General features: G+C 35.5%; 1 protein-coding gene across 4 annotated transcripts in view; it reads right to left on the bottom strand.

The window, feature by feature from the left end:
* Nucleotides 1-19,910, bottom strand: part of LOC110443856 — an 86,789-nt gene that overhangs the window by 26,186 nt on the left and 40,693 nt on the right. For 2 of the 4 annotated variants that reach the window (XM_021488287.1, XM_021488288.1), the window contains exons 25-49: nucleotides 19,055-19,249; nucleotides 18,517-18,640; nucleotides 18,100-18,213; nucleotides 17,624-17,739; nucleotides 15,621-15,793; nucleotides 14,942-15,158; nucleotides 14,232-14,387; nucleotides 13,312-13,467; nucleotides 12,842-13,045; nucleotides 11,726-11,888; nucleotides 10,487-10,665; nucleotides 9,842-10,062; nucleotides 9,334-9,503; nucleotides 8,788-8,814; nucleotides 8,020-8,159; nucleotides 7,659-7,851; nucleotides 7,300-7,442; nucleotides 6,293-6,488; nucleotides 5,946-6,022; nucleotides 5,269-5,454; nucleotides 4,699-4,830; nucleotides 3,570-3,722; nucleotides 2,978-3,082; nucleotides 1,764-1,856; nucleotides 1,115-1,122 (exon numbers count right to left, since the gene is read on the bottom strand). In XM_021488287.1, coding sequence (XP_021343962.1) covers nucleotides 1,115-1,122; nucleotides 1,764-1,856; nucleotides 2,978-3,082; nucleotides 3,570-3,722; nucleotides 4,699-4,830; nucleotides 5,269-5,454; nucleotides 5,946-6,022; nucleotides 6,293-6,488; nucleotides 7,300-7,442; nucleotides 7,659-7,851; nucleotides 8,020-8,159; nucleotides 8,788-8,814; nucleotides 9,334-9,503; nucleotides 9,842-10,062; nucleotides 10,487-10,665; nucleotides 11,726-11,888; nucleotides 12,842-13,045; nucleotides 13,312-13,467; nucleotides 14,232-14,387; nucleotides 14,942-15,158; nucleotides 15,621-15,793; nucleotides 17,624-17,739; nucleotides 18,100-18,213; nucleotides 18,517-18,640; nucleotides 19,055-19,249 — 3,641 coding nt within the window. The remainder of the gene's footprint in view (nucleotides 1-1,114; nucleotides 1,123-1,763; nucleotides 1,857-2,977; nucleotides 3,083-3,569; nucleotides 3,723-4,698; nucleotides 4,831-5,268; nucleotides 5,455-5,945; nucleotides 6,023-6,292; nucleotides 6,489-7,299; nucleotides 7,443-7,658; nucleotides 7,852-8,019; nucleotides 8,160-8,787; nucleotides 8,815-9,333; nucleotides 9,504-9,841; nucleotides 10,063-10,486; nucleotides 10,666-11,725; nucleotides 11,889-12,841; nucleotides 13,046-13,311; nucleotides 13,468-14,231; nucleotides 14,388-14,941; nucleotides 15,159-15,620; nucleotides 15,794-17,623; nucleotides 17,740-18,099; nucleotides 18,214-18,516; nucleotides 18,641-19,054; nucleotides 19,250-19,910) is intronic. The other 2 variants (XM_021488286.1, XM_021488285.1) reach the window with 1 other exon arrangement.

Here is a 19,910-nt window from a genome sequence, read left to right as displayed (position 1 = left end):
TGTGTAAGTTCATCATTATATATAAGTTGTGTGTTACCTGTGTAAGTTAATAATTATATATAAGTTGTGTGTTACATGTGTAAGTTCATCATTATATATTGTTGTGTTACCTGTGTAAGTTTATCATTATATGTAAGTTGTGCGTTACCTGTTTAAGTTTATCATTATATATAAGTTGTGTGTTACCTGTGTAAGTTTATCAATACATATAAGTTGTGTGTTACCTGTGTAAGTTTATCAATATATATAAGTTGAGTGTTACCTGTGTAAGTTTATCAATATATATAAGTTGTGTGTTACCTGTGTAAGTTTGTCATTATATGTAAGTTGTGTGTTACCTGTGTAAGTTTATCATTATATATAAGTTGTGTGTTATAAAGTATGTTTACAATTCTGTATAAGTTATTGTTACCTTGGTAGTTTCAAACTCTTTTACACTTACCATAAAGAGGTCTACAGTTATGTCCATATGATGCTCAGGGACATGTTTACCCCCTATCTATAATGATATATCACCTTTATTACTACTTAATTAGCAATTGTCTTGTTTTTCAAATCAGTTGTCATTTCTATGAAAACTAACGAAAATAATCTTTCAGTTTCACGACATACTTTTTAGAGCTTTGTATTCGAAATCATATATTTAACAATTATAAGAATTGACATTGTTTATAATATTTAATTGGGGAGAACAAAAAATACCATTTAGTTTTGATTTTTGATAAGAATTTGCAATTTTGGCATTGTATGACGTCCTTTTCTTTGTAAACAAAGCATTTTACAACAGTTTTAAATTGCAAGAATTACACTGCCACTGATATTCCCTTGTACAGAGAAAGTATTATATAATTTATAACAGACTTTAGTTATAAAATTTAACCTGTTACATTCCTGCCACCAACATTTTCAAAGCCATCTTTGAGGATAAATCAGAGAGACTATGGTAATAAAGTCATGTATAGGATATAAGGCATTCCGAACTATAAAATGGTCTGTACAATGTTTTGCAACAACAGGCAAAGGAGATCTAGAGCAGCAACAACACCTGTATGATACCAAAGGGATTCAGACCCATGCATGTACACCACCAGAGGCCCCAAACATAGACACTTACCATTCATCCTGCAGCAGACCATAACATAGCAATATAAACATGTTACTGGGATCTACTTATATAAGTAGCAATGGTATGCCATACTTTGGTAATACACTAGTTTAGTCTTGTACATGTCTGCAAAATGCTATAATATCAGTATTTATTAAACTTTTACCTGTGCAGTGTCAGGAATTATCAGTTTGATAAAATCATATCATCACGTGATATAGTGAAGATATCACTGTTAGTATTGACCGATCAGAACAGTACTTTCAAAGCTGTAGTTTTTCAGTTTTAGATACAGGTGAAGCAAGAGAGAATACAGCCTAGCTATATACCCTAGAATACTTGTACGTAATTCTTAAGTCTATGATATATATTTGAAAAAAGGCATAGCTAGAAAGTCAATGCATTCAAAGACAAATTACAGTATTAATTTACAAAATATACAAAGGGATACGATTTTTAACTTAATAATGTGTCAGCATTTGACATGATTACAGATGGAATGAATGTATACATATTTTCACAGCGATCACATTTTACAATTATTACAGATTATTACAGATTTGACAATTTTCACAGAAATCAATGTCTTGATCCTAGTAGAGAGAGTCTATTAAGTACAAACTAGTTTGATGTACTATCTCCCCTGCCCTCTACTTACCGGTGACTCAGCGATGGGGTTGGGACTGCGAGACCGACCCCTACGTGCCTGTACCCTCTGCTTCAGCAGCTCCATTTGACGACTTTTCTCATCCTGAAGAGAAAAGTACAAACACTTCTAAATCACTTGAGGCAAAGTTTTTCCAGGAAATTTTAGGAATCGCAACCTTCCTAAAGTAGGAAAATAAAATTGAAGGCACATTGAAGCATTTAAATCTGCTTTTTTTTTTTCTTTCTTAATATTAAATATTTACAAAAGTTTTTTTTGTCCTTGTTCAAAGTGTGTTTATTGAAAATATGTCAGTGAAATTGCATCTTACCAGAAGCAAATTGTAAAAAAAAATTTTTATATATTTTTTCAGAGTTCTGGATAAGATTATTCTTAATAGCTAATATGGATGAAACATGTCCTTTTTTAGGAAGAAAACTTGGTAATGGGAGATAATCTGATGATAACTCTCAAATTCTGTATACCCTACAGCTGTGTAGTGGAATAATAAAATCACAGGGATGGAAAAATGTAAATCACGTTTAAATTTGACAAGGGGAGATAACCTCACACATCCCATTAGTTTTGCACTTTTTACAGGTACAAACAAAAATTCTGTTTAAAAATTTGATAGATTTCAGTACAAGAAATATTTCCTGTAACACTTTTTTCATAATGTGACAGTTAAGATGTCAAGATTTTCAGAGATAGAGATATTTCAACAATAATTCTTGTTACAACTTGCTTAGCACTTCCCACAGAATTAATATTGTACAAACGAATTTGCTGGAATTTCAATTTACTAACGTGTATCATTTTAATTATAAAATTGAGTTTATTTTACAGCAATTATGAATTAATTGATATCAACTTTTATAAATCACAGTCATTGGCCTAAATGAAGGCACATAGGGGGTCTTAAAGTGGGAGGAAACCAAAGTACCTGGAGAATACCCATGGGGTCTGTCTGGCAAGTGACCCAATACAATTTCATATCTGACCAGGGAGTCAAACCCCACCTGCCTTGGTGAAAGGCAAGTGTGACCAATATGTATCATTGTAGGACTATGCATTGTGTGTTTCAATTAAATGTTTTACATTGTTTATTGAACATTAGCACCCAGACTCCAGATGTCACTAAAACCTTATATATCAATGAGAAATGGTTTAATGTCATTATTTTTATCTCTGTAGAAACCCCTACTCATGAGTAGTGTTGTACTGACCTCTTTACTCTTCTGGTACGTTGTTTTATTTCTTTCACCAATTTCAAACAACTGCTGAGCTTCTTCTTGGCGCTTTCCTTTCCTGAGTTCAAGACGTCTTTGTAGCTGATAACAAACGAAAAATTCAAGCAATCAATAATGTTCTTGATAAAAAAGGAGAAAATGAAAAAAAATATTGATAAAAGATAAAATCAAGATAACTTGTAGTTGGATCCCTACAGAACCTAAGAATTTGGGACATTGTAACATGGCAAAAATTTAAGTGTGATGTTCACAAGACTTTTCCTACAACTGGATAAAATTTAATTTTCTAATAAAGAATTCCAAATAGACATATTTGTGGCACAGTATTATAAATAGGCATGTTAGCAGTAAATAAGTTTTACTGTAGTTTCATATCATATTTTTTGAAACCTCTTCTCAAATCGATAATTCCCAAAGGTACATGATTATTATATCACATTATAATTTATTTTTTTCTATTTGAAAACAGTTTTTCATGTAATGAATAGTTCACCTCCAGAATTACATTTGACAATCTAGCCTAGATGTTAGAATTGTGACAAAATAACTTCTGGGAGAGTCTGTTTACCATTTCCTCCTGTTGTTTCTGAGTGTCTGTGATCTTTTTGTGAAGACTTGTCTGCTCCCGTACAAGTTTGGAGACAACAGCGTTCTTCTCTTCATCCGTTACATTGACATCTACCACAGTTTTCTCCCTTGTCATCCGGAATGGAGGCGGCATCTGTTAAGTTAACAGATAAATAGATGTCTCAATCTTTTATATTATACAAATTTAAATGGTGTGCTGAAGTAATAATTTTAATCATGATTTTTGTATCTTTCGAAATTATGTCAAACGTCATTCTAAAATAATGGAATTTAATTAAAAATAGATAGAGAACTTGTCAAAGTTTTGCAACACAATGAGTTTATACCCCACCTCTTAAAACATTTATGATGGTTTTGTAGATTGTGGCTGACGGTCTTTGTGGAGTCAGGGTCTAGGATTAGGGATTTAACATTTTTAATCTACTGCAGCGGGTCATGGTTCTAGAACTTAGGACTTGATGCCTATGGAGTCAATTGTTGGTCATGGGAAGTGGGGTTAGATCATATGCCTATAGATTATGGACTCAACTGAAATGTGTTGTGGGTCTTGGACCTATATCTACGGGGTTAGACTGGCTACCAGTTTTTATGAAGAATTTCTCAACTGCATTTTACTGCTATAGCTAATCTCCCCTTAGTTTAGAACTAAGAATCAGACATCCAAGTGATCAAAATTATTAGAGTTAATTTTTTTTCTAAATAAATAAATATTCTAGAGACGGGGGCCAGTCTACTACGAAGTTAACAGTGTTGAGTCATGGTTCTAAGTTTGATATCTATGGAGTCCACTGGGAGGGTCATGGGTCTAGGCCTAGAACTGACACTTTATGGAGGCTACTGGGAGGGTCATGGGTCTAGGCCTAGCACTGACACTTTATGGAGGCTACTGGCAGGGTCATGGGTCTAGGCCTAGAACTGACACTTTATGGAGTCCACTGGCAGGGTCATGGGTCTAGGCCTAGAACTGACACTTTATGGAGGCTACTGGCAGGGTCTTGGGTCTAGGCCTAGCACTGACACTTTATGGAGGCTACTGGAGAACTTTAGCCTTAGGTTCAGGACTTGCATCTTTGGAGTTGATCATAATGAGTGGAGGGTCCAGGACTTACAACTCTGGAGTCGACCGTGGTTGGTCGTGAGGAGGTAGTACTGGATGGGGTAGATGGGGGTCGCTCCTCTTCCTTGGCCTCCTCTGCCTTTCTCTTCCTCTCCAAACGTCTTGCCTCCAATCTATGTTGCAGCTGTAGGTTAAAGAAATTATGCTTAAAATGGTATAGATAAAATCTCCTTGGCAGCTGTTCAACATTTCACACATGTAAAAAATTCCAATAACAATGAACATTATTTTCATGATTGAGGTGTGTATTTTTATATCATGATTTTAAATGTCAAGATTCTGAATAACAGAAATCATTTGCAGCGTTCACATAAGTTGTAAACATTGTCAAAAAGTGAAACCTCGGCTGTGTTCAGTGTTGCAAATGTGACAAACATAATTAATTAGAACGCCTCCTTTCAGAACATAATTTTTCTTTTATAAAACATGTATCAAGAGTTAATATTTCAACGAACATTCATCAAGTTTGTATTTAGATTTTCACCCTGTGAGGAATCAAATGAATATTCATGGTGGTTAAATGATCTGATGAATATTCATTCAGACAACAAGTGATACATACCAGGCTGCTTTGCTTCCCCTTAGCTGATTTAATCCTCTCAACCTCCGCCTTCTCCTGGTCCTGTGCTAGGAGAATGATTTGAGCTGCTGCTATTTCTTCTCCCTCCTTGTTCATGGCCTGGAGTTTCCTGGCAGTAATCTTGTCTCTCAGGGATTTCTGTTGTTGGCTCAACGACTCGTTCATTGCCTGTTAACCCAAAACAATTTCTTCATACCTGGCTTAAATGTGCTATATACTGTTTATTTCCAAATAAACTTTTTTTTTCTGATAAAAAAATTCAACACTGTATATGGTTTAATTTCATGCAGAGTCTGATTTTTTGCAATGCTGCGGGAAAATTAAAAATCATGCAATATCAATATATTTGGTCATTTAGTAATTCTTTGCTAAAAAATGTTCAATTTGTTGTTGCATATATCTTAATGTCAAAACTGTGCAAATAAATCTGACATTAAAATTCCCTTGTAAACAGTCTACCAATTAATTAAACATAACAATAACAGTCTCCCTCACCAGACAAAATTTGGAATAATTAAAGGGAATGATTTCTTAACAAAATGGTCTTTTCCAAATCAAATAATTCTTGATTCCATAATAAATTCCTTTTTTATCTAGCATAAACACTGCGAAAAATTTGAAAAAGTTTTGAAAACGAAAGGGATTTTTTTAAATGTTACCCTTCTCTTGGCCTCCTGCTGTCTCTCTAGTTCCTTCAAAGCGGCATCTATATCAATGTCACTGCCCTTCTTCTTGGCTGAAAGGCAAAGGGAACATATTATCTTCCAATTGATATAGACAAGGAACATACGTCTGATCTAGTTTAGGTTAAGAGGATAAAATCTATTAGAAATTAGACAAAAATCATTTGTAAAGAGTCTGAATCTGTTCCTTGGTAAAGCTTGTTTCCATTCATTCTAGTCAAATTCATTACAAGCTGACTCGTATGCAAGTACAACTCTTGACTATATATCTCTGCATATAAAACTTCATTTTTCAAGTATTAACATCTGAATTATGTTTTTACCATTTTCAATGAAGGCCTCCTTCTCTTTCTCAAGCTCTTGCTCCATATCTGCTTTCATCTTGTCAAATGTGGCAAGTGCGGCCTCATCGCCATCCACTCCAGACATCTGGAACAAAGTGGCTGTCAAACTGTCATACCATCCCTCTCGTCTGGATGTCCGCTGAAGTCGCTTTAGGCGCTGAAGGCCATTTGAGTCCTGGGGCGTTGACACAAAATGTTAAAATAATGTTCTCGAGACAGCAAATACAAAGTTATATAACATGAATGTTGTTCAGTGACTTTTAATCGCTCTTGTTGGTTCAGATGTTAGCACAAGGGTGGATGGGTTGGGGTTGAGGGTGTTGGNTGTTGGGTTGGGTTGGAGTTGGAGGGGCCGGGGGGGTGGGGGGTGAGTCTTTATGTGGGGGGAAATGGAGTACCAGGAGAAAACCCATGTGGTCAGGTAGGTGACCCCATACCTTTTCACACCCGAACGGCGGAATCAAAACCCTAGCTGTCTTAGTGAAAGGTGAGTGTGTTATCCACTGTGCCACCACCCGACCACCCAAATGCCATAATGATGATACGTCATCCATATTTTCACTCAAAAAATGTTTTATATTTCCCAGTACTAATACAAACCCAGCATCCATAGTTTTAGCTGGGTTAATCTAATACTTGTTTCATATGATGAAACAATGAAATTGCTTTCTGACTTCTCGAAATGTTTGTTATGTTTAATTTTTCTTGGTGGCAATTTTGTAATAAAATACTGTACATTAATTTTCACCCAGATAAACTTTCGCCGACCACCTGAGAATTCCACATTTGCCTAGTGTTAATTTTACATGTAATTGCTATATAAGGTATGCTGTGTACTATTATTTGCTTTCATTATAAAATTGCCCTCATTACAGAGGGAAACAATTCCCAATATACAGATGTCTAGTGTGTCTGTATATAGTTAACACAATTAGCAAAAATATTTAAGCTAAATCCACTTGGATATCTCTGATCAATAATTGTACCTGTTTCTGCATGAGCGACTGAATGGCCTTGATCTCTGTAGCCTGTTTCTCCTGCAGATCTGCCAGCAAGGAAACACTGAGTTCCTCCTTCACTTCTGCATCAGTCATATCTGGTCTGTTAGCCTTCAGGTTACGCTCCTCCACTGAAACAGTTATACAGTTTTAAAGCTTTTGAAAGTTTTGTTACAGAATAGGTACACCAATATCTTCTTATGTCAACTTTCAGCCTTGAAGTTAAAGGCAATACACAGAACAAAGAAGCAAATTTGGCATGAATGTATTCATCTTTTCATGCCCAGCAATTGTATATATGGATACAGGGTAGGGATCTGAACCATATGCTTACACATGTAACTTACATTCCAGTCTCTGTACCATGGCTTGTGTGAGGATACGTGTCTGATCCCGTCGACTCTCAGCCACCTGTTTGTAGTACTTGTCCCAAACAGCTTTGTTTACCACACTCTCATCGAATCCCAGGGCAACCTGCTGAGATTTCTCTCGCCATTTGGTGCGCTCCTGTTCCAGTTTTGAAAGGTCCATTTTCAAATCCTACCAAAAATACCAAAAAGTGATGACACAGTTATGATGAACTAGTAACATTGTATCGTTTCCCTCTCTTCTCAACTTTGGTCTGGGTTTACAAAAATTCAAAAACTGAAATTCATTTTTTTGTCTTACCTTTCATTTTGGTAGATGGACATAAACAATTCTACGTACCTCAGGAGACATCTTAGAAACCTGCTGGCACGCTTTAGTATCATTTTTAGCTGATGTAAAGAGCTCCATCAGCAAGTCTCTCTCCTCACTTTGTCTCTTGTCCATGAAATCCAAGATAGCTCCCTGGGTTGCACTGCCATCTGTGTGTCAGAGCAGACAAATTAAGGTAAAAACATGGTCCAGGCCAGGAGAGTTTCTCCCATTTTCAATAAGATGCCTTATTTTTTGAAAGCTGGATAAATCCCTGGAATATTTAATTTGAACACAAAGAAAACTTATGACATCAAATATTACTGAAGGCATATATGTTTCTTTCAAATAATCAACACATAAAAATGCTGAATTAAATCCTAGTTACAATATGGTGGCAATCTTTTGATCTAATTTTGTACTTTAGAAATTAAAAAAAAAAAATATGACTATAATGGATAGTAATTTTATCATTCTTGTTAGTATCTGTGTATATTATCTCATGCTTTTGTCATTGATGTTTCATGAATCATTACATAATTAGGATGATTTGGTATTACACACTAACATTAACACAAACAAGTTATGAAATACAGTCATAATTTGACACAAGCAAGTATAAAATCATGCATTTTTTTCAATACATTTTTTCACATAGGTTAAATCTCGTGCAAAAAAACACAGTGTCATTGAATTTAATGGTTTGATGACAGAGCCCAACACTCCTTCAATGTATTTAGAATGGTGAAATCATGTTGAATATATCAATGATTAGGTTAAATATCCACACAAAATCACCTGTTCTCTTTGCTAAACCTGCAACCACTGTTAAAAAGATGTAGTATATCATGAATAGTTAACTTCATGGTGAACATCATACAGTACTACCTTAGAATAACACTATGATCATAGTTATGAAGTGAAAAAACCCAGATTCATTGTCATCTGTAAAAATTACACTATTCAAACAGTAACTTTCATGTACCTGCATAATCATAAGTTCTATTACATTATGGCACCATGTCTGACCCTTGTACTGATAGGTGAATCTCTATAAAACTTATATACATGTATGTAGCTCCCATTCATACTGTTAAGTAACAAATTAGCACTAGTTTTAAGTTGCTTAAATTTAAATGACAAATTCAGTTTGGAGTGGTGGATGAGGTGGGGAACGAATTCCTTCATAAATAATAATTAACACTGAGGATGTCCATATTGGGACATAACCCTTGGTAAGCCTTGGGATTTACCCAATGTGATAACCCCTTGGATGGAACTTCCCTTTACTACACCCCTTGCTATAAGAGCATTTTATCCTATCTATCTATCTGTATTACTTACCATTCTGGTCCTTGGCATGCTGTGTCAGCTCCTGTATTCCCGCAGCCTCATCATCAGCCTTCAGCCTGTCCTCTAAGTTCTCGTTGTCCTTCTTGTCTAACTTCTTCCTCTTCCTCGCCTCTAACCTCTCCTTGGCAAGAGCTCTCATCCTCTGCCTGTCTGCCTCAATACTGGGGATAACAAGCAAATGTCATATTTAGAATAAATCTGTTTTAATACTGCATGGTAATCTGCTAGTTAGTGGAGAAAGGCTTATCATCAAATTTAATTTATAGGTTTATATCCATGGTTTATAACATATTAGGAACACCTTTATATTTTATCAGATACTGTTCAAAAGTACAAATTTTCACTAATCTGGGATGTGATTTATTCAATAGTTCAAACATCTCACAAATATTTATTATGGGTCATTTGAAAAACGAATATATATATGTTATTGAACTTTTGTTAATTCAAATTTTTCGTAATTAAGTTGTTCACAAACTCAATTGACTGTCATTCTCACTTCTGTCTCTGTTTTTCCTCTGCCTCGTGTGCCATTGAGAAGATCAGTGCTACAGAATCCAGTTTCTCTTCCTGTTTCATACGATTTTTATCCCTCCGTAACTTGGCGACGGCCAGCTGCCTCTCCCTCTCCTGGGCAATTCTGTCCTGTTGATTTCTCAGCGACCTCATCAGGGCATCCTTCTCATCCTCAAACATTGTCTGCAGGTTCTCTAGGACATTCTACAAGAGCAATTACACCTAACACTGAAAACAGGTACACAGTATAGATCCTTTATTTGGAGTATTTCTTGAGAAAGCTTTACATTTTTTTTTACTAAAAGCCTAAAGAAAGTTTGTTTATGTTTTCCTCAGAAATTTTGTTGGAATTGTTAAGGAGGGCCTACTGATATCTTTTTACAAAAGCTTGGGTAAGTTTTGCTGAGAATGCTTACTGACATCTTTTAGGAAAGCTTGTTAATTGTTTCTTCATGTGCTAATTCCTGACTAATGGAGTTAATTTGATAGTATTTATGTATGTCAATGAATTAAATTTGGAATCTTCCAAAAATATGGAGTCATTGAAAAAAATGTTGATAAAAAAATTAACAATAATCTCTTTCTATCCCAATACCCTCCAACACTATAATTAAGCTGTGTATAATACCCTTCTTCGCTGCTTTTTCTTTTCCTCTTCTTCATCTTTCACCATCTGGTTCAGTGTGTCATCATCTGTTGAAAGCCCCTGTTCCTCTCTTTCCTTCCTCAGTTCCTCTTTTCTTTCCATCATGTCTTTCATCTTCTGTTCTTCATCCCTGTCATCCTCCACAAGAAGGGCATTCAGAACTGTAAAGAAACATGTATACCATCCATTACATGGCAACTATGCCAAGGAAAGCATATCCCCTCAAAACAAGCCATTCAGATTGTTATGTCTTGCCTGTGCCCCGCTTTGACCATCATTGCACATGTCAAGTTTGGTTGGTCTATCACTTATAGTTTCAGAGAAACTACCTTAAACACAAACACTTAATGTTGATGGAGATGCTGACAAAGTCAATGGACCATGAAAGGTAGGCTGCATTCAACATTTGATGCATGGGTGAGATGTACTACCTAAGATGCATCGGGGCATCTATGGTCAGATGCATCGGGGCATCTATGGTCTAAGTTTGGTTGGTATAACACTTCTACTTTCATTAAAACTAACTTAGACAAAAAAACTTAATGTTGATGCCGCCCCTGCCGTCACCTGAACAGCAACACCTTAGTCTCACTTCAGCTACCTCGTGGTGGCAAGACAAAAACCTATTTTATTGATACATCAATGATGTTTATAAAGAAACTTTTGCTTGTGAAACAATTGCTTTTGCCTTCATAGTTGAAACTTGTTACCTCAAAGCTAGGTTCTGGACATTCTATTCTAAGACACAGTGACCTTGACCTTTGACCAACCCCACTGAAACAAAATATTTTCTTCAACTTTTTTAGGAAAACACACATTTCAAGTCTGAGCTTCGTGTGATTATTTGTTCTGTAGTTTGGAGTAGATTTAAGAAATTGTTTTTGTCAATTACAGTGACCTTGATCCTGTGTGATAGGTTCTCTTTCTGTAAAATTCTTTTTTCAGTAACAATGGCCTTGACCTTTGATGAACATGCAAAAATCGATAATTCAAAGTGTATGTTTGAAATTACATGTGAATAACATTACACAAAATGTTGGAAATTTACACTACTGTGCAATGATGAAAATAAATCAATATAGGCTAGCTTATCATGAATGACTTCCCCTTAGGGAGAAAAAGAAAACTAAGCTCATGTTTAGGTACATGAAAATAGCTGAAATATTATAAAGTAGTACATGTAATGATAAAACACACCAATCACAGTAGAAATAGACCTACTTTCGTTATTTTCTGTGAGATCTCCGTAGAGTTGGTTGGCCTCAGTTAGATTGCCATCCTCTCGTAGTTTTCTCTCTCTCAGCTTCAGCTCTACCAGTTTTTTCTGTTTGTCCTTATCGCTCAGCTTGTTCCATTCATCCTCACCTATCTCTTTGATCAGAGCCTTAAAAATGATTCAAGACATCTTGTAGACAAATTGTCTATTCAGTACTAAGTGTTTAAATATTCTTGTATTTCAATTGATACATCATTCTGTACATAAGTACTGGTAGGTAACTTCTGCATGTGTATCAAAGTGAAGTCCTGATGATGAACTTTGAAACCAAGCTTACTGTCTATTTTAGTCCTTTTACTTTTAGATGTATAATGTAAGACAAATCTGTAAGACAAATATGTATATTTACAACTATATGGCATTGACAGATGGCATTTGTATCAGCTATGACTGCTTTAGTCTAGTTTACTGACAACAACATTATATGAAGTCACAATAGTAAGGTTGGATACCACTAAACCTCTCTGGAAGATAGCTGTTATGGATATGACAAATTCAGCATGTAGTGTGCTTCATGGAATGTAACATTTCCAGTTGGCATCTGTAGTGACTACAAAAGCCAACTGAAAGCAGTTCAATACTGAAATGACTCGTGCCCTGTCTGTGACTCAAATTCATGAACTACCGCACTAATCTTCTTGCCAATACCATACCAGTAGCTCTAATCACCACACCAGTACCACTAACCCATTAAAGGAAGCTTGGATGTAGTTAAGTTTAATAGCACCTTATCCTTGAAATAATCATGATGGCAATTGTCTATTGATAATGCGAGTCACAATTATAATTTTTATACTATCCAACATCCAAACCACCACATCTGGCAAGTTCCAATAATTCATTCCAATTTTCTATTCAAATTGTTTTGATCAACCCACAAAATTCCTGTTTACACAACAAAAACTGAAGAATTCTTCATGTATAGCTCTTTTCTGGAATTACAAAGCTATCAAAACATCCAAAGTGTTTGACCAGGCCTGGAGCTGATTATCTTCATATAAATGGACATTCTTTCTATTAAATATTATAAGAGATAGAAAAGTTGTAATAAAATGTCTTACAGCCTCAAGTAGTTTTTCCCTCAGTGCATCATACTTCTGCTCCAGGGCATCAACCAGTTGTTTGTCTGGGTCTTCATCAGACTCAGTCTGATCATCAGCCTCTTTCTGAGATTTACCCAGAAGTACGAAAGCTACGTTGTCATGCCAACCCTTCTCTTGTAGCATCCTCTGTACCTGGACAATTTGTTGTAAGGTCTTTGGATCCTAATAGATGTAGAAAAATAATAATTTACAAACTGATACCTGCTAAAATGTATAAATCTTAATACAGGTTTTATAAATCATACATAATAGAAACTGAAGCAAGCTCCTTTGGTGTTTGCATACATGTAGTGACATGTATACAAATTATCCAATAAAAATGCTTTCAACAGTCAAATGTAAAACTTAACATTTTTTTATAGTAAGAATGGTCGATAACTGTATACAATTGTTGAGAAGGAAAGTCTAAGGGTCAATTTACTCTTTACCTTGTTTTGAATATCTGCCAAGAGCAGACGACTCTCGCTGTCTTGTTGTTGCTGGAGATCAGATAAAATGTGAACTTTAACGTCATCTTCAGTAAGGTCATGACCTTCTGACCTCATCTTTTCCATCAAGCTTTCCAGCTCAATACAAGCTGCTTCCTACAAGTTGAAAAGTAGAAACCTCAGTGAGCTTATTGTTAACATGGAGAATAACTTATGACTGCTTCTCAATACAGGATATGCCGGACATACTTCTTATCAATAATAGTGAAATCTATGTAAGTTTTAAATGTAACACAATACATTTTCAGTAAGGTTAATGTGTTACATAATTTATCATGTTAAATTCAAGAGTTTTTCTACAATTATTCCTATTCAGGTAATTTGAGTTGGGTTAGGTTATAGGCCCCTTTTGCGTATCAGGTTCAACCAGTTGCAACCGTTTAACCTGAAAGAAAATGACTGGCTCAAATCTGAACCGAGGCTGACCTCAGGAATATTCGGCATGTGTATATAGTCCAGACGTGCCTGACCGAAACTAAAATGCTGTCTATTGCTTGTTTGCATTATTTCTTTATAAAATAAGAACAATCCAAACAAAGGTTTTTAGATGCCTAATATACTTTAGTGGACGTTTGAAAAAAGGACATACTACTCTTGATATATTGTTATTTATTCTCTGAAACTGTGCATTTTTTTAGCTTTGTCTGTAGTTCGGTCCAAGTGCGTTTGTTTATCATGGAATATTTCTGCCCCACCTGAACCGTTTCAAATGGGATATGCAAATGTAACCAGTCATTTGCACATGATCTTTTTGTTAAAGATCCTCCACTTAAATTTGTTATAAATTTTGAATACAATAGTTCAATTACAATAATGGAAATCAATTAACATGGATCAGTGTATTTGAATGATATGCAGACCCTGAATATTTCTAATTGTTCCTCCTGGTCTTTTAAGTCCCCATCCCTCCAAAGCTTCCGAAGTTCCTGGAGCTCCGCTAGCTTGTCCTTTCGTTGTTCCTCAGACATGTCGCGTATCTTCACCCTCAAAGGGCTGTCAGAGCTCTCATCCAGGATCTGTAATGTCAGCAGATTGATGTAATGACTCAAAAAGTGCAGTTTAATCATCAACATAATTTAAATACTTCAAACACTATTGGTTCCAGTTAAATCATCAACATAATTTAAATACTTCAAACACTAATGGTTCCAGTTAAATCATCAAAAGATAAATGGAATTAATTAGAACAACACACATTTACATTCATTCATAAGATAAAGAGGTTCATTATTAAATCAATTTTAATACAAAATTCAAAACAAAACTTCAATTTCAATTAAAAATTCTAAGAATTAGGTAAAACTGCAGTATGTGTTTTCAAGCAAATATTTGCAGATATAACACCAGTTTTACTGTGCAATAATCTACTGCGCCAGAATATTCTGATAAGCTACAATGAAACTTTGCCAATACACACTTTGTTTTGAATATTCATTTGTTGACACATGGCAGCTGATCACTAGTATGTATTTCAACTTTGATTAATAAGGAATATTCTATTCGTTTGACTGCATATCGATACATTGCCAGCTTGAGTTTGTCCTGTAGGAGGGATGTAGTATTATGCTACCTGGATAAGGAGTTGTCTCTCCTTCTGATGGCGTTTGTCTACTGCGATAGTTACTGCCTCACGTAACACTATCCTGTCCTCTGTGTCAATGTTGATCTCTGACTCCGTGTCATCATCCTCTGTCTGGCCGGCTGCTTTCCTACGACGTGCTGCCTCCAGTCTCTCTTTTGCAAGTCTCATCTGTCGCTTCCTCTCTTCCTCCAAATCCTCTTTCATCCTGTGGAGAATAAAGAAATGATTTGAAACAATGATAATAGGCAGATGACTGACACATATTCAGCACAATAAACCTATGAAATCAAATTAATTTTCAGTTTATAGTGAAACAATACCTGACGTAAATATGATTCCCCAGACATTAAATGGCCGCTTGTATTGTGATTTAACAAATAAGTGCAAATATTATAGTGACATTGTTAGATGTCAATTAAAATGGAGATCAAAGTTAAAACAAAACATTTATCTCTGACCTGACCATACATTGTCATAAAATAGCACAATAATATAGTGTTATAATACATTGACATGAACGTGTCATATATTTTAATTATACAGTGTCATGATAAATGTATAATGTCAGGATACAGTGGAATTGATGTTTGTCCTTTTTGTTATGTTGTAAAGAGCATTTATGTATATTTTTTAACCTTCTATTATTATGAAAAAAGTGTCAACTAACTTTTCTTCCCTCTCCTTTGCCATGCCGATGACGAGAGCAGCCGAGTCAAACTTGTCCTCCTGGCGAGCCCTGCGTTCGTCACGCTTTAGTTTCATAAGCTGTAGCTGACGTTCTTTCTCCTGTGACAGTTTGTCTTCTCCTTCTCGAAGCCGTCTCAGTAACTCATCCTTCTCCTGTGTACATAACATATGACAAAATGATCCAAAGTCATCAAACTTCAAAGGGGAAGAAACAGCAGGTCAAAACATAAAATTGACTGAAAAGTACTTACAGTAACTCCTATTTGACATGCTATTAAGTTCATTTACATGATATACCACAATTTAAGCTGTACAATGCAATGAGTTAACTTAATTTGGGCAAAAAAAACAATACTGTATTTATAAAATTCTGGATTCCAAAAGTTGGAAATTTTGGTAAAGATTGTGAGTCTCCTTTCAGAATAAGGAGACTGGACAAGTATTTTGCTATCTTTTGGTGAGTTTCTTATTCAAAATATTTTTCAGCCCAGTGTATAAACATTTGTATTAAAATGTAAAACAAGAGTTCCACGGGATTGCATGTGTTGCCTGCTCAGCACATTTAGTAAGACAACTTGATACTCGACAGAAAACCCTCAAATATATGTTGAACATTATTGCTTCTACTGTACAAAATTTGAAAGGAATTGATTAAAGAATAAAAAAAAGTTCTTGCATTTACTACACAATGCCCTTATTTAGCAATAAAAGGGGTAAAAATGCACGTAACCTTCTGAAATGCAAACTTGTTTGAGCTATATTGATATGCAATATGTGTACGAAGTTTGAGTTCAATCAACCCAATTAGGGAACTCAAGTTATCGCACGGAAACCTTTTTTCGGACGACGCAACCGCTGATGCCAACAAAGTAATACAACGTACCTATATGTTGCCTTGCGCTGCAGGCGACACAAACAATTGGAAAGTGTATTAGTATCATGTTGAAATCAGTACAAATTTTTACACATAAGCCAATAATAATAATTATGAAAGTCATATTGAAAATTTAATATTGTCATCAAATTTGAAACAATTGCATTGAATGTCAACCAATGCAATGCCTAGTCCAGCTTCATATCATTGAATGTCAACCAATGCCTAGTCCAACTTCACATCATTGAATGTCAACCAATGCCTAGCCCAGCTTCATATCATTGAATGTCAACCACTGCCTAGTCCAGCTTCATATCATTGACTGTCAACCAATGCAATGCCTAGTCCAGCTTCATATCATTTAATGTCAACCATTGCAATGCCTAGTCCAGCTTCATTTCATTGAATGTCAACCAATGCATAGTCCAGCTTCATATCATTGAATGTCACCCAATGCCTAGTCCAGCTTCATATCATTCAATGTCAACCATTGCAATGCCTAGTCCAGCTTCATTTCATTGAATGTCAACCAATGCAATGCCTAGTCCAGCTTCATATCACTGAATGTCAACCAATGCCTAGTCCAGCTTCATATCATTGAATGTCAACCAATGCCTAGTCCAGCTTCATATCATTGAATGTCAACCAATGCCTAGTCCAGCTTCATATCATTGAATGTCAACCAATGCCTAGTCCAGCTTCATATCATTGAATGTCAACCATTGCAATGCCTAGTCCAGCTTCATATCATTGAATGTCAACCAATGCAATGCCTAGTCCAGCTTCATATCATTGAATGTCAACCAATGCCTAGTCCAGCTTCATATCATTGAATGTCAACCAATGCCTAGTCCAACTTCATATCATTGAATGTCAACCAATGCAATGCAAAGTCCAACTTCATATCATTGAATATCAACCAATGCAATGCCTAGTCCAGCTTCATATCATTGAATGTCAACCAATGCAATGCCTAGTCCAGCTTCATATCATTCAAATTCTTTAAATTTTGACTTCATACAGAAACAATGTAAGATTGGCCATAAAGTGAAACGGATGCAGTCTGTACACATGTCCCTGAACTATCCAAGGTAGAATAATGTACTAACATGTTCATAGGCATGCTGTAGGTCCCCCAGGATGTTACGTCGACGTTTCCTCTCCTCTGCTTCATCCTTCTCTATATCCTGTTGTTCCAGTCGGTCACATTCCTCTTCCGACATACCTAAAGGTTTAAGGTCAAATCAACAGAAAATTTACATTTATTCATTCCTCTTATAACAAATTAATTATAAAGGCCAAAATGATTAGACTGACATATTGAAGAATTGAAAATCATTTCTCATGAATATGTCAAAGTATCAAACCTTGATATAACGCCCTCATTTGATTTGCCACTTCACTTACTGCCATTAGATCAATGTCCTCTTTTCCTTTTTATTACCAATTTCTGTATTGAATTTCCTAAACATATTGCCAAATCTCTTCAAAATGACAAAATTTCACTTGGAAAATGGTGGTATGTTGTAGAACATGTACAACCAATTCCAACCCATTTTCAGTATGTTGATGTATGACTCCCTACCTTGTGCTTTCCTCTGCCTCCTCTTCTCCAGTCGCTCTTTCAGCTTCCTCTCCTGGTCCTCCTTGGACTCCCCCATCAGCTTCTTTAGCAGCTCCTGGTCTTCAAATGCATCACCTTCCAGACACAACACACATATCACCACTAGTCTTCATACTTTACATTCCATAAAACTTTGAAAATGTACATGAACTTGATTTTCAGCTCTGAGGCAAACCAGTACTTTTATCATATGGTGTTCATTTCACATTTTGTTTTCTACTTGTTGACTTAATGCAGTTAAAACAATTTTGTTAAGGGATAATATACAGATGGTATCCAATAGTAATATTTTTCCATTGATTCATGAAGATTGAAGAATGCAATATTTTAATATTCTATTTTTATTTTACCGGGACCCATTGAAAATTGAATTCTTACCCAGTAATCTTGCCAACTCATCAAATTTCCCATCTCGCCTGAGTTGTCTTTCCTTAAGTTTGAGTTCCATGAGTTTCTTTTGTCTTTCTTTCTCAGACAGTAACTTCCACTCAGCCTCCCCAAGCTGAAAACATGGTAAAAACGGGAAAGTTACAAAACTGTTTAAATACATTTTAAAGTTTAATTCTGACATCATCTAGAATGAGTAAAAACAAAAGAGGTCAAAATGAGTAAATATAAAAAATCATTTAAGGAGTTCCATGAATATACAAATTTATCTTTCAAAGTTCAGATTAACTTCAGATTGAAAAGAACTTTACATACTTGAAATTCACTTTTTCAATGTCAGAAATATACAAATTGTACCAAAATTCATTTGTAACAACAAAACAGAAATAAAAAGTATACATCTTACAACTGGTAAATGAACTTAATTCCTGAAATATTGGTACATTTGTGTAATGTTAGAATACAATAAAACTGGTATAGATAGTCTATGAACCTGGCATGACTAGCCGGTTTACTTCACCCCACATACCTGTTTCATGAGGGCCTCAGCCAAAAGTTTGTCCCTCAGGGCATCGAACTTCCCATCAAGAGCCTCAAGTAGTTCAGTGTCAGTGTTGCCGTCTGTTGATTCAGGGGAGAAAACCACAACTGCAATGTTTTCTGCTGCATTGACCTTTCTGGACTGCAGAACAGCTGCTTGCAATTCATTTAAGTCTTCGCATGTCTAAAAAGGGGAGGAGGAGGAGATGATAATGGCCATAATTCATACACTCCTAATGCAACTAAATCTTATTATGATATTATAACACGATTCATTTGCAATGCATGTTTTGATCGGATACAGAGAATGTTCTATCTGCGATAGAATCATGATCAATCATGTTAAGCTCCTCCCATCGCACTTAAGCCACGCCCCGTTTCTAACCAAAACAATATGGCGTCAAGCTCGCCTCTTAGTGAAATCCCGCTGATAAGGCTAGCAGGCAACAGAACAGAAACGACCGATGAAATGTATTTGTTGAATGAATTAAAAAGTAAAAAGCACACATTCCTTCCCCTGCGAGAGGGTATTCATGAAATCATGAATAGTCATGAACAATTCATGAACATTCATGAATACAGACAGTTTGAAATTCATGAATACTTATTCATGAATATTCATCAACCTGCTTTCATGCATTCTTCATGAACTTTTATGAATAATTAATAAATTCATAAAAATGCATGACTCTGCATGAAGTTTGTGATTATGAATTATTCATGGACTTTTATGCACAGCAAAAATTCATTAAAATTCATCAGAATTCATGAAAGGCATATCCTTGAGAAATCATGAACTTTGATGAATTTAAATGAATAATGCAAATTCATTAAAATTCATCAAA

The sequence above is a fragment of the Mizuhopecten yessoensis genome, unplaced genomic scaffold, assembly GCF_002113885.1.
Source record: "Mizuhopecten yessoensis strain PY_sf001 unplaced genomic scaffold, ASM211388v2 scaffold716361, whole genome shotgun sequence".
NCBI classification, from domain to species: domain Eukaryota; kingdom Metazoa; phylum Mollusca; class Bivalvia; order Pectinida; family Pectinidae; genus Mizuhopecten; species Mizuhopecten yessoensis.
Note: the sequence above shows the minus strand (reverse complement) of the source record. Positions and strands in the feature narration are given on the sequence as shown.